This window comes from Fringilla coelebs, assembly GCF_963513975.1.
Source record: "Fringilla coelebs genome assembly, chromosome: 27".
Lineage (NCBI taxonomy): Eukaryota > Metazoa > Chordata > Aves > Passeriformes > Fringillidae > Fringilla > Fringilla coelebs.
In genome coordinates this window covers 336134-350980 of record NC_140053.1, presented here as the reverse complement: position 1 = coordinate 350980, position 14847 = coordinate 336134, and the positions used below count along the sequence as shown (strand labels likewise).

Below are 14847 nucleotides of genomic sequence, written 5' to 3'. Positions count from 1 at the left end.
ACCCCACCATCCCCACCCCGAACACACCCCACCATCCCCACCCTGAACACACCCCTCCGTCCCCCCCGGAATTTGGGATTTCTGGGCTCTCTGGACAGAGCGGCCACCAAGAGGCACCTCAAGAGTTCCATCTGCCAATGGAACTTGGAGCAGAGTCTGCAGACTCTGGGATTTCAGGAATTGGGGCAAATCACTGATGGAATGCTCAAAGCCAGGGTGGAGCTCTGGCTCAGGATTCACTCTGTGCAGGAAGGGAAACCTGAGCCGGCCCAGACCCCACAGGATCAAACATCCCAGCTTCATCACCACCATCATCATCCCACAGCCTCTTACTGCTCTTCATCCAGATCAAATTATTTTTAAAAAATTAATTTCCAGATGAAACAAAGTTTTACCCAAAATGAGAAGCTGAGTTTTGCCACCAAGGGGGTTGCTCAGAGCTGGAACATTCCAGACAAACCCCAGGGTGGGCAGGGAGCAAAGTCCTGCACTGACCCCAAAGTGTCCTGAGCCCGGAGCAGAGGCAGGAGCTGCTGCTGCCTCCCCCAGCAGGGAAACCATCGCTGCCCAGGGGACTGGAGGCAGATTCCAGCACAGATGAGCCCAAAGCTGCAGCTCCAGAGGGGAATCCCAGGGAAGGAGCTCTGCCCAAGGCCCAGCCCCAGCAGGGAGGGCTCTCACCTTTCTGCAGCGTGCTGGGGAAGGACAGAGTGACCTTCTCATCCTCGTTCTGGTAGTTGAACCCTGTGGCGTGAACCTCTGCAAAGGGAAAAACAGGGCTGGGATCAGAACCACCCTGGGAAGGGGCTTGGGCTCAGAACTCTGCAGATTCACCCAAAACCGCTGAGCTGACGGCTCAGAATGAATTCTGAGTGATCCCGGGAGGAGCTACAGGAACAACCTCGGGGTGGGAATTCCAGGAGTGAGAGCTGGGCTGAAAAACCTGCAGGAAAGATGGGATTTGTGTCCCAGGAATGGTGAAACCAGCCCCAGATTCCCCCTGGCTGTTAAAGGCTCCCATCAGTGCAGCAGGATTCCCATTAATTATCCCAAACAGGATGCTTAGGATTTATTTACCTAATTTGTGGCTCTCACTTTGAAAATCCCATTAATCTCTACAGCAATGGGGAGGGGGGGTTTGCTTGGATTTAACCACAAAATAAATGTTGATTTAATTTCAGAAATGCCTTCAGAAGCAGGGCCCTACTTTGGGGTTCGTGCTCTGCTCAGGCAGAGGATCACAAAGGCGCCCAAAAATGAGGGAATTTGGTATTTACACAGCACAGGAACTATTTGTGGATGCAAAAATCCAAACTATGTGGCCAGGCTGGGGACCTGCAGGGGGATGAAACCCTTCTGGAGCACCTGGTGCTGCTTCTCCCTTCCTAACTCATCACACCCTCCAAGGGGATGTGGATCTGTTCTCACTCAGCCATAAAAAATCTGGAATAACCCCACAGAACCTCACTCTGCAAGCTCTGCTCCCTCCATGCTCAGCCACTGCTGCAACCCGTAAGAAATTATCATTTAAGGACTTTCAAGCTGCTCCAAGCCGGCAGCTCCGGCTGCCAAAGGGGCAGGCCCGGACACACCGAGGCACTTCCATCCCCAAACAAACCCTGGCCCCGAATGACAAAAGCCGGGCTGAAATGCCGATTTCAGCCACAAAAGGACTCGTTTTCCTGCTCAGGTGTCACTCCAAGGGTTGGGTTTCAGCCCCAGCGCCCCGCAGGAGGCTGCACGGTGACAAAGGGAAATGGAGCCGTGGGTTTGTTATTGTGAAATTTCCAGGGCTGTTTGTTCTGCAGCAGTGTGATTTCAGCCTTGAGCCCGAGTTAATTCCAGCTCAGCTCAATGCCGGAGCTGCAGGAATGAATTAGGTTTAAGTACAGGTTTTACAGAGCTCGGCTCAGGGTTTAATCTGAGTTACCACCGTGCTGGGGGCAGAGCGCTGAAAGACTCCAACAACACAGCAAAACACACAAGGCAGGAATAAATTACAAAAAAAAAAAACCCTCTATGGGATCACCCTTAGGCTCAATTTGAGGCTCTCCTGATCTGTGCCGAGGAGTTCCAAGATGGTAAAAATCAGCTGAGTTGAGCACTGAAGAAGAATCCACCCAAGGACACCCAGCTGCCAGCAAATGCCAAAAAGAAAAGTTTGAATTTTCTTCTTAGAACTGGGGAAGCTGAGGCAGAAAACAAGAGAGGAGAGGAAGATTTGAAGGAGAACAGTCGTGATGGACAGGGCTGGGCTCCAGCAGGGAGGAGCTGGGTGACACGGCTGGGAATTCCCTGGGTGTCCATAAAGACACCAACAGGAGCTGGGCAGGGAGGAATCCTGCTGCTCACACACAGGGCCCTGACCTGCCCAGGAATGCAGCATCACTCCCCACCTGGGTTTGGGGCATTTTGGGGGCATTTTCAAACACCACCACAGCAAGGCCACAATATAATTTATTTTTTTTCTTTTTTTCTTTTTTTTTTTACAGCTTCTAAAGGCCACAGTCTGCTCCTGCAGCCTCCTGGAACTCAGGAATACACAGGAATTGCCTCATGTGGAGCTTCTGCCAAGGGCTGACAATGGATATGCAGCTTCCTCCTCCTCCTCCTCCTCCTCTCTCCACTGGAGTTCTCTATTTGGGTCTGCATTTGGGGAATTTCTGCTGCTTTGGAAGTTTTAACTTGTCCCAAAAAACCCAGAGGTGAACATCACCAGGCTGGCAGATGGAACACTGAAACCTCCAGGCTTTTCTAAATCTCCAAGCAGCTCCCTACAAATCAAACCCCAAAACAACAGGACATGAACCAAAGATTCCAAGTTACATTTTCTCTCTTTTTTGTGTGTTTGTTTATTTCCTTTTGGGGGTTTTTGGTTGGTTTTTTGTTTGTTTGTTTTGGGGTGGTTTTTAGGTTGGTTTTTGGGGGGTTTTTGTTTGGTTTGTTTGTTTGCTTTGGTTTTGTTTGGTTTTTGTTTGTTTGCTTGGTTTTTTGCTTTTGTTTTTTGGTTTTTTGTTTTTTTGTTTTTTTTTTTGTTTAAACTCCTTATTCAATGCCAATAATTTAATCCAGAGCAACAGAACCATGGAAAACACTGGACAATACTTTTTGTTGGGGTGGAAGGGAGCTGCTCCTAGCAGAGCTGTGAGTGCAGCAGAGGCTGCCTGAATTCCTGGGGCTGGAGAACAAAAGCTCCTGGAGGGACCAGCCCAGCTCTGGAGAGTTTGGCACTGCAAGGTTGCAACTTAATCACTTGCACATTACAGCACAGAAAAAACTGCTGCTGGCTCTGTGCAGCTGCAGGAAAAAAAGAGATTTTTTTTTTTTTAAATTTTTTGTCATGGAGAAAAAGAAAATAAGAAAGGAGGAAATGAAAATAAAGGGAGAAAGCACCCAGGAGTGAGGTGTGTTACCCCTTAAATCAGAAAAAATCCAGAAAACAGAGAGGGACTGCTGCAGGTCTGAGGTGCTGGAACGGGAGCACCTCAAAGGCTCCAGAGCACTTGGAATAAATCACATTTCCTGCAGGGATCCAGCCATGGGCAGTCCCAAATCCTGCTGCACCCTCAGGTGCCTCCAACAGGGCCTGGACCCCACGCCAGGACAGAGCTGAGAGCAAACCACGGGAGCTTCCCAAGATGGAATTTTTTCAAGATGGAATTTTTTCCAAGGACCCCTTCTGTGGTGTGGAGAAGTCACAGGTAATTAAGGTTTAGGTTTGATTTTTTTGGTTGGTTTGGTTTTGGTATATTTTTTTTTTTGGTTGATTTGGTTTGGATTTTGGGTTTTTTTGATTGGTTTCTTTTGTTTTTTGGGGTTTTTTTGTTTGTTCTATTTTAACCACCACCCAAATCTCTGGTGTAACATCCAGGTCCATCCCCACCACGCTGAGAAGGAAAAAGCCAAAGGAGTGAATTCTGCCCTCAAAAGCCTCCTCAGTCTGAGTCCAGTCCAAATCTCCCTCCCCTGCTCCTGCTGCACCAACAGCCCCAGAGCTGCTGGGATTCCCAGGGGGAGCTGCCAACCCTCCAGGAACCCCTGATTTCAGAAACTCCGTGGGATCCCCCAGGATCTGAGGAGATTCCAAGCAAATCCCCCAGTTCCACCCCGATTTCACAGCTGAGAGAGGATTCACAGCAAGCTCCAAACTCCTTCACACCCCCCCAGGATGGAGCTCAATCCCTCAAAAAACTGACATTTTTTTGAAACTCCAACTCATCCTTGCTCTTCCTGAGCCAAGGCATCCATCTGGACACGTGCACACCTCGGTGCTAAAACTCCACTGGAAATGTTAAAAAAAAAAACCCCAACAGCTCTGGGGAGAAAATAAATATAAAAATATCCAGGCAGTTTGAATGCAGCCGTGGAAAACTCGGGTGTTGTGAGCAGCTTTGTTCCATTACAGCACTGCTGGCACAGGAGGAGCCCGGAGCCCTCCCTGACAATCCCAGTTTGGGATGAAACTGAGCAATTTCTGCTCCCCAGCCCTCAGTCTCGGCTGGTTCTGTTGCTCAGTTCTTGCTGCTCCTTTGTGGATTACACAGCAAAAATTCTTCCCTTTGACTTTAAAGCTGTGGGGATCCTCCCTCAGCTTCCTGTCAAATATTGGGCAATAATCTGCTTTCCCTGCAAATCTGCATTAAAATTCCAAAGTCCTGCCCTCAGCGTGTCCATCAGCGCCAGGGGCACAGGAGCTGCAGCCAGACCTGCACAGGCCAGGGGAAAACCAAATTATCCTGACAAAATCACCAGATCTGCACAGGCCTGGGGCACTGACAGGCCTGGGGAAAACCAAATGATCCTGCACAAAACCACCAGATCTGCACAGGCCAGGGGAAAACCAAATGATCCTGCACAAAATCACCAGATCTGCACAGGCCAGGGGAAAACCAAATGATCCTGCTCAAAATCACCAGATCTGCACAGGCCAGGGCAAAACCAAATGATCCTGCACAAAACCACCAGATCTGCCCCTCAAACAAGAACCTGGGATCTGTGAGATCAAACCCCATTCCCACAGCTGCTTTTCAGGCTTGGAAAGGAGATAAATTCCCAATATTTTTTTATTTTTAGCGAGGGTGAGACGAATCCCTCCCTGCAGAACAAAGGGTGACAGTTCTTGGTAAGCACCATGAACTTCTCCCTTTCTCCAGGAGGGAGCCCCAGGATCTGAGGTTCACAGGGCTCCTTTTTGGGGAGCAGTCACACAATTCCATCCCAAGCTGAGCACAGAGGGAGCCTGAGGATCTCTATCAACAGGTGCCAATTCCTTGCAGTTTTCCTTCCAAAGCCATTCTGCTCCTTGGCACCTTCCCAAATCCCACAGATCTGGTTTTAACCCCGTGGAGCCTGGGTGTGATGAAGGCAATTCGTTCTTTTTTTATATTTTTAAAATTTTTCTTTTAAAATTTCTAAATATTTTTAATTTTTAAACTATTTTAAACTGTAATTTTAATTATTTAATTATAAAATTGGATCATAATTATTTTAATAATTTTAATTTTAGTATTTTTATTTTCATTTTTCCTTTCCATTTTATTCATTTTAATATTATTAACTTTAGTCTTTTCATTCTACTCTTTCCATTTTATTATTACCATTTTATTCATTTTAGTACTTTTATCATTTTCCTTTTATTCTTTTAACTCTATTTTAAACACATTAATTTTAATTTTACATTACTTCTATTTTTAACATGAATTACAACAAAGTCACACCTCGAGTGTTTATGATGCAGCAGTTTGTGAGTGCCAGAGTGCCATTCTCTCTTAAAAAGAGAAATAACTCTTCATTAATAAATGCTGCAAGCAGCACACAGCGGCAGGGCCAGCCCTGAGGGGCCAGGGGCCAGGACAAGGTGACAGGGGACAGCCCAAGGTGACAGGGGACAGCCCTGAGGGGCCAGGGGACAGCCCTGAGGGGCCAGGGGCCAGCCCCGAGCACTTGGGGACATTTTCCCACCCTGGTGGCCCCGTTCCAGGCTCCTCCTGGGCCCTGCCCAGCCCTTCCTGAGCTGAGCTCTGCTTTTCCACACACGCCCAAAGGAATCCTCCAAAATGGAAAAAGAAACCCAACCTGTTCAGGGCAGGGCTGGCTGGGGATGCTCTGCTGGGGACCCTGGACTGCAGAGCCTTTTGGGGTGGGAGGGCCTCAGAGCCCCTCCAGGGCCACCCCTGCCAGGCCAGGGACACCTCACTGCCCCAGGGACACCTCCAGGGCCACCCCTGCCAGGCCAGGGACACCTCACAGCCCCAGGGACACCTCACAGCCCCAGGGACACCTCACAGCCCCAGGGACACCTCACTGCCCCAGGGACACCTCACTGCCCCAGGGACACCTCCACTGCCCCAGGGACACCTCCACTGCCCCAGGGACACCTCCACGGCCCCAGGGACACCCCTGCCAGGGGTCCAGGGACACCTCACTGCCCCAGGGACACCTCCACTGCCCCAGGGACACCTCACAGCCCCAGGGACACCTCCACTGCCCCAGGGACACCTCACAGCCCCAGGGACACCTCCACTGCCCCAGGGACACCTCACAGCCCCAGGGACACCTCCACTGCCCCAGGGACACCTCACAGCCCCAGGGACACCTCCACTGCCCCAGGGACACCTCCACTGCCCCAGGGACACCTCCACGGCCCCAGGGACACCTCACTGCCCCAGGACACCTCACTGCCCCAGGGACACCCCTGCCAGGCCAGGGACACCTCACAGCCCCAGGGACACCTCACAGCCCCAGGGACACCTCACAGCCCCAGGGACACCTCCACTGCCCCGGGGCACTGCCAGGGGTCCAGGGGCACTGCCAGGGGTCCAGGGGCACTGCCAGGGGTCCAGGGGCACTGCCAGGGGTCCAGGGGCAGCCTCAGCTGCTCTGGGCACCCTCACAGGCAGGAATTCCTTCCCCAAATCCCCTCCCGAGCCCATTCCTCCACCTGTGAGAGGGGAGATGCTGCAAGGACCTGCAAAGTGCCATCAGGGAATGGTCTGGGGGGGAAGGGACCTGAGATCCCACCCAGTGCCAGGGCAGGGTCACCTCCCACTGCCCTGGGTGCTGCCAGCCTGGCTCTTCCCTGCACAAACCCATGGGGCAGCAGAGCTGGAATCACCCCCACAAACCCCTCCACAAAGTCCCACCCCTCCTCTTCCTCAGCCCCCACACAGCCCCCTCCCCTCTGCCCAGCTGCTGCACAAACACCAAAGCTCAAATCCATCCAAGGGACACCTTCCTGGCAGGATCACCCAGGAGTCCTGCCCTGGCTCTGACCCCGGGTTCTGTGGTGTTTCCTGGGGGAAGGGGAGCCCTGCAGGGCTCCAGGGGCACCGAGGGGCAGAGGGGGCTCCCTGAGTGCCAGGCAGGCTGTGCCCTGTGCTGTGGGACCCTGGAGCTCCTCATTCCACACCCAGCTGCCAAAGCCCCTCTGGGGTTTGCTGATCCCCTCCAGAAATTGGGGAACTCAGTGACTGCAGCTGAGCATCACAAACTTCCCCAGCAATTCCAGCCTGGATCCCACCCCGGTCCCTCCTCACAGCCATCCTTCCCATGCTGTCCAACACAGAAAATCCTGCTGAATGCCAGTTAAGTGTTTTCTGTGCTCTCCAAACCCTTTCCTGTATTGCCTACTCCAGCCTGTTACTGATGCATTCCCTGCCAATATCTGATTTTGTCCATATTCCCAAATCCATAGGCACAGGTGATGTCCTTAGAAGTTTACACAATATCCAGATATAAAAATAATATCAAAGCAGCCCAGCATCCTCTGCCTACACTCCTCAGGAGAGGTGGAGGAGACTGAAGGAATTTTTTACCATAACAGAAATGAAGGAATTCCTTTTCCATAACACAACTGAAGGAATTCCTTTTCCATAACACAACTGAAGGAATTCCTTCACCATAACACAACTGAAATAATTCCTTCACTGTAACACAACTGAAGGAATTCTTCACCATGACACCACTGGCAGCCACGAGAGCCAGCATGGAATCAAGATAAGGAATTCTGTGCTTCCAGGGCGGGGCTGAGCTTATCAAACCATGACATCATTGTGTTATCAGAGCTCTGGGCTGCTGGCAGCAGCTGCAGAGGCAGAAATGAAAGCGGGCAGGGCTCCCACCTTCGTCTCCTTCCGGGGCGTAGGACGCGGTGATGATGTCGATGTCGGCGCAGTTCATCACGATTTGGTTGGTTGCATTTTTCACCTGCAAGAGAAACTCCATCAGCACCGGGAGGAAATGGGAATTCTCACCTCTCATCCATCCAAGAAGCAGCTCCAGCTTGAAGGAGAGTTGGGTGTTTGGGATGGGGAAGGAGAAGGAGGTACTGCAGAGCAGGAGCTGTGCTCAGCCACTCATCTCCGCTGGGAATTATTTAATGCTGGGTAAAAAACAGGGCTGAAAGCTTCACAATGGGGCCCTTGTGCAGGCCTGGGAATCCAAACCCAATAAAAACACACCCTGAGCCCATCAGCCTCCTTTGGGGATGGCCTAAGGGAGGCCAGAGCGAAAACCTCTTTTGGAGATAGCACCAACACAACCTCTGTGTGTGCTGCAGGCTGTCAGAACTCCTCGGCTCAAAAACATCTGCCAGGAGATTCTCCTTCCCCTTTCCTGGGAGCTCCCCTGCTGCCAGCTCTTGGCTCCACACTCTCAGCTTTATTTACCCAGTGCCAGCTCCCAGCGTAGGAATAAACCGTGGGGCTGTGCCAGTTCTCTGTTTGAATGCGAGAGCCTGAATACAGAGGAATTCAAATTAAATAAAAATTAATTACAAAGGGGTAAAATATTTGGGAGTTAAAACCAGGGAGTTATTCAGAAATTTATGGCTGGAACCACCAGAATGATCAGGCTGGATCAAGCTGGGAATCCTGCTCGCCCAGGACAGGATTTCTAGCAGGAGGCACCAGCAGTTTCTTAAATAAAGGAGTAAAAATTTCTGTAACAACCAACCAGATTTAACACAGGCACGAAGAAACTGCTTCCTCCCCCAGAATCAGCTCACTAAAGCCTAAGAAACTCCATCCCTTTTTCGCTTTCCCCACTGTTATAACCTTCAAAATGCCCTGAGAACACCTGGACCCATCATTCCGGGCATCCACATCTGAACTGGGAGCCGGGAACCCGCTGGAGCTGCCTCCAGCCCTGGGGTCTGCACAAGGAGAGATCAGAGGGATGGAGCAGCTCTGCTGCGAGGAAAAGTGGGAAAAAAGTGGGAAAAAAGCGGGAAAAGTGGGATTGTTCAGCCTGTAGAAGAGCAGGTTTAGGGGTGACCTGGGTTTAGGCTCCCTGAAGGGAGGCAGGAAGGAAAATGGAATGAGTTCCCAAGAGTGCCAGGAAAAGGGGGAACGGGCTTGAACTGCCAGCGGACGGGGTCGGGTGGGATTTAAGGAGGGGCTGGGGTGGGTTTCCCAGGGGGGCTGTGGCTGGACCCTGGCACTGCCCTGGACCCTGGCATTGCCCACCACAGGCCCTGGGGGTGCCCTGCCCACACAGGGGGGCACGGGTGGGATTTGAAGAGGGGCTGGGGTGGGTTTCTCAGGTGGGCTGTGGCTGGACCCTGGCACTGCCCACTGAAGGCCCTGGGGGTACCCTGCCCATGCAGGGGGCCCTGGTGGGATTTGAGGAGGGGCTGGGGCTGCCCTGGACCCTGGCACTGCCCTGGACCCTGGCATTGCCCACGCAGGGGGGCCCTGGTGGGATTTGAGGAGGGGCTGTGGCTGCCCTGGACCCTGGCATTGCCCACGCAGGGGGCCCTGGTGGGATTTGAGGAGGGGCTGTGGCTGCCCTGGACCCTGGCATTGCCCATGCAGGGGGGCCCTGGTGGGATTTGAGGTCCCTTCCAGCCCCAGTTCCAGGATTCCAAGCCCTGTGCGTGCTCGGGCAGCACACAAATCATTGTTTGATTTTGTTTGTAAAGCCACAAGAAAAGGCTCAGGTGCCCCCCAGTCCTCCCTGTGCCGCCAGGGCCGGGGACTGAGCCCGAGGAGGAGCTGGGAATAAACCAGGAATGTTCCTGGGCCAGCTGGGACAGAAACCCCGAATTTGAATCATTTCACGGAGGAGGGAGGATGGAGGAGTTTAAATTTGTGATTTCACAGGTGTAGGATGGCCCAGCCATGAGGCACCCCTCACACAGGGAGGACCAACCCCACACACCCCAGGAGTTTCTCCTTGACCTCTCTGCCCTGACAAATATCCCTGGCTTATCCCCAGTTATGGAATTGTTTAATTAATAAATATTATGTAAAGAAATATTATCTATTTGCACTTTTTGAGCAGTGACTGTTGGTGCCTCCTCCCAACTCCTGCTCCCCTGCAGCGGTGTCACACCGAGAGGTGCAGCACGCTTGTTTTCACCTCTTGATGGAATTAAAATCAAATTAATTTTAATTAATAAACCCAACCTGACTGTGAAAACAGTGTTTTTGCAAAGAACTGAGAACAAGCCTAACAGCTGAGGTGACACAGGGTAGATCTGATTTTCCCAGGAAAGATTTACAACCTAAAATCCACTTTTTTTTTTAATTCTGAGTGCATAAAACTGAAAAATTACAAAGCTCCCCCAAACCCAAAAATCAAAGCTCCACAGTTTTTACCACAATACTGGAGCTTGGGGGGGTTTAACAAGGTTTTTCTAAAACACAGAAAAATCAGGATGAGAAAAGCTTTTTATAAGTGTCTGGAGAGCTTTATTCAATCTATAAATCCAAATCTCCCTGGATTCGGAGCTGTCCAAATTGCAGACAATGTGAGTTTAACAATGGGCTTGATCTTTAAAAAACAACTTTTTCCAGGGCACAACTTTCAGTGGAGCACTGAGCCTGAAAAATAAGGAGGTTTAGGTTTTACTGAGAAATTCCAGAGGCTCCTTAAACAGGCAATTACCTATTTTCAGATTTTTTTCCTCACTTCCTACCAATATCAAGGCGGTTTTATGAAAGGGCAGCATAGAAGAAAATATTGAAAATGAGCCAGGAGGGCAAAAAAGTTCATTTTTGTAACTGTCCAAGAAAAGGGGTGAAATTCACAGTACAGGCAGAAATCCTGCCTGCAGAGCTCAGAACCTTCTGAGACTCCTGAGAATTTAATTCCCAGGGGAAAATGAATTTTTCCTGTTGCCAGCAGGAGCCTCCTCCCTACTGCACTGAGGCACAGCCACACCTGTGAGAACAAAACCAAAACAGGAGCAGAACCTGCCCCAGCACCGGGCACTCACGACCAGGAACAGCTCAAAAATGAATTCATTAAAAAATGAGTTTTTATCCCTCCAAAATGCCACCTTCTGGAAGGCAGATTTGATGTTAATGCAGTGATTTTTATGTATTAAGGGCCAAAAAAAGCAGATTTCTGCAAAAGGTAGAAGCAGTCAGCAACGTGTGGGGTTGTCACCCTGCTTCAGCTGCTCTGGAATATAAAAAATAAAATAAGAAATAAATAAGAAATACTTTTCAGGAAGGAAAATGAATTAATTTAATTGAATTAATTGAGAGAAGAGCAGTTCTGCACAGCTCAGAAATCAGGTGGGCCAAGAAGAATACCTGGAGGGGAGGAATGGTTCAGGATTGTAAACTCCTGGCTTTTGATGAATTAAACCGAATTCTGAATTAACCAGAATTCAAACACTATTCTGAGGTCAGACTCAGGCACCACGAGCAGGGAAGGGAAAATTCATCCAGCAGGAGAAAACAGCTGAAATCCCCCCAAAAGTTTAATAGTTGATGGAAGAAAAGTTAAAAATGCCAATTATTTAGCTCTGCCAAACAAGACCTAAAGGTGCTGTAAAGCTTTTGGTGGTCAAAGCAGGAAAGGATTTGGTGGGAAATATTTTTCCAATTTTTTAGGATACCAGAAGCCTGAAATGCAGGCTGAGGTGCATCCAGAGGGATCTCCTGGAGCCAAAATTAATTCCAGATAATGCCAATCTTGTCACACGGCTCCAGAGCCCTTTTCTAAAAGCAGCACTACAACAACTGCGTGTGTTTTCAGCAATTTTCTCTCTAAAAATAGACACCTAAATTTACTCTGGATTTGTGTTCCAGGGCGTGTCTTCTGTAAGAATTCAAACCTTCAATGAGGAGAGCAATAAAGAGATTTATTAACCTGCATCTCCAGCAAATTCCAGTGGCCAAGGAGTAAAATTAACAACGCCAGGACTAATTGGCCCACTGGAAAAATTCCCTTGGTTCCAGAGCACGTCCAGCTCCAGAGGTGTGGGATTCACGGGGATGAGTAAATCCCTTCTGTGATCACCGCAAATCCATCCCAATCTTGGGCATTAAGGGGCTCAAGGAGCCTTTTGGGGAGCTAAAAATCTCCAATTTTTGAGCTGATGACACGAGGAGAGCTCTGAGGCGCTGCCAGGCCATTGAACCCTCCACTGCAGGTTTAATTTCGAGTGCTGGAAATGCAAATTGTGAGGCTGGAGAGCAGAGGATTTATCCTGGAGCGGCTCCCCACTCCCCAGGAGCACAAATACTACACCCAGTGTCTCCATTTGGCCAGGACTCCACACCAGAGTGCCACCATTAATCTTTAACCAGCTCCATACATTCCTTAGGCCAGCAGATATTGCATAATGAACCTGTAAAAAGCAGCAGACAAGCAGTTAAATATTGCTAAATCTGCCAGAGATGCATGAAACGCTGCAGCAGGGATCTGAGAGAGCCCAGGTTGTAAATTCCTCCCAGATAAGTTGTTCTACAATCAAGGAACAGCACGGTGGAGTTTCCAGGCAGGGGAGTGAACCAGCTCCAAGGAAGGGAATTTATGGGCAGGGAAACACCAGGAAGTTGGGAGGCAGCCCTGCCCCTCGCAGGTGATCCTCTCAGCAGTCAAAAATTCCATTTAAAAAGCCTAAAAGCTGGAGGCAGCTTTGTTTCTGCTGCTGGACAACAAAAAAGAAGGGCCACACATCCCTTCTTTGTTCCAACCCTCCCAAGAGCCAAAAAAGTGGAAAAGAAAAAAAAGAAAAAAATAAAGTTTGACCCAGACACTGAGTAATGCGAGTGCCCTGTGCTGATAACCAGGCCCTGAGAGCCAAGGCTGGCGTAATTAAAGCTCCAACCAACAGAGGAATAATGGAAATGAACCATTTCCACCCCACAATCTTAATTGTGCTCGTGGAGAGGCATCCCCACGCCCTCAACAAATCAAGTTTAAATGCTGGGAGATGACATAAGTGGCAGAACAATCACAGGAGTGTGAGCAGGAGACTCTGTTCCAGCTCTGGCTCTCCCACAGCCACACTCTGTCCCAGCTGGGACCAGGGCTCCTTGTGAAACAGTTCATTTAAGGATTTTTTGGGGTTTTCAGCTGTGATAAATGGGAATTATGTACTGTCAGTTTATGTAATTGTTACACAACTGCACAGACTTCAAAAGTATTCATGTGGCCACAAATTATATTATTTGAAAATCTGGAATAACCGGTCAAAATTGTAATAGCTGGGTTAGCAGAGCCTTCAGAAGCACAGCCCCAAAAAAGGGCTGTGAAATTCAACTTGTCAGGGTTTCAGGAGGATTCCTTTATCCAGGGGGGACCATTCCTGAGCTGGACACGGGGACAGACCACAGGCAGGTCCCCACTCCTCCTTCCAGGCTTTGAAATCTGCTGCCACCTCTTATCTTCTGCATCACCAGAGGTTTTATCCCCTGAAGATTATCTGGAGTTGCCATGCAAGTGGCAACATTTATTATTGTGGCACAAAGTGCTTCAGGTTATTTATAGGTCCTAAAGCCAACACAAGTGTCCTGCCCCAAAGCCAAGGTTGGGACTTTTTTTTTTTTAGGGTTTGAAAGCCCCAAATTCTCCACAGAGGGCTGCAAATCCTATTACTGGAGCGAGTAAGAATGATCAAGTGTTTACTTGTAATACCTTGACTAAACACCACAGCCCGCACTAATTCCACTCTGCTCTTAAAGATGCCATACAACAAAGCAAACAAAGCACTTTGCAGGCTCTGGAAACTTTCTTCCTGGTTTTGGGGGGTTTCAGTTTTTGGTGTCAGAGCCTCAGAAAGCATCACTGGTGTGGATTAGTGCCATTATCCAGCTGGGATGGAGCAGAGAAGCTGGCAATTATTACTGACTGGGATTACAGAAACAGCTACTGTATCTTCAAGAGGAGGCAGCACGTGTATTTTCCCCACCTCAAAACCAAAAATGTTGTGTTTTAACATAAACCCACTTTTGTCTCAGCGAGTTTACCGAGACTCCAAAGCTCCCAGGTGGTGCTGGGAACAGAACATCTCTGCTGAGCCCAGGTTCAGGTAGAAAAGGTCCTTAATTGAAGTCATTTGACCCCAAAAGCACCCAAAAATCTTATTTTCTAGACCAGCTCAACAAAAATATGCTGATAGTTATTAATTTTTGTTCATCAAGCCCTGTACAGAAAGCATCCTGCGGATGAGCTGGGTGTTCCTCTCCCCATCAAGGTGCAGAACAGTTCCCCTCTAATTTTCTGGGATTTCCCTGTGCTTTGGGCACTTGGCAGCCCCAGGAAACCCCCCCAGACTCTCGGCCCTGCTGGGGCAGGTGAACTCACCCCTGGTCCACTTCCCTGCCCTCACTTCCAGGCAGCGGGGAGGTGCCTCCTCCTGGGTTCACGGTGTTAAAAGTTATCCAAAATAAAGATACATTCTTTAGATCTGTTTCAAAAACCTCGCCCTCTGGGATTTGTTGGTGTTTTTTCCCCGCTCCTCTCTGCTGTGGGAACACCAGAGCAGCTCTCCAGGATGCGAGAGGGGTTTTTTTACAGCCTGGAGCCTGTGGGGTCCCTGCTTTTCCCTCAGCACATGCCCTCGGCGCTGCTGGGGAGGATTCCACATCTCCAGGTGGAATCCTCTGC

The 14847-nt window shown here is 49.8% G+C and overlaps 1 protein-coding gene across 1 annotated transcript in view; it reads right to left on the bottom strand.

Annotated features, from left to right (window-relative positions):
- NPEPPS (aminopeptidase puromycin sensitive) overlaps positions 1–14847 on the bottom strand; it is a 39129-nt gene that overhangs the window by 22378 nt on the left and 1904 nt on the right. The window contains exons 2-3 of the mRNA XM_084222444.1: positions 8121–8205; positions 682–759 (exon numbers count right to left, since the gene is read on the bottom strand). Of these exons, the coding sequence (XP_084078570.1) occupies positions 682–759; positions 8121–8205 (163 nt within the window). The remainder of the gene's footprint in view (positions 1–681; positions 760–8120; positions 8206–14847) is intronic.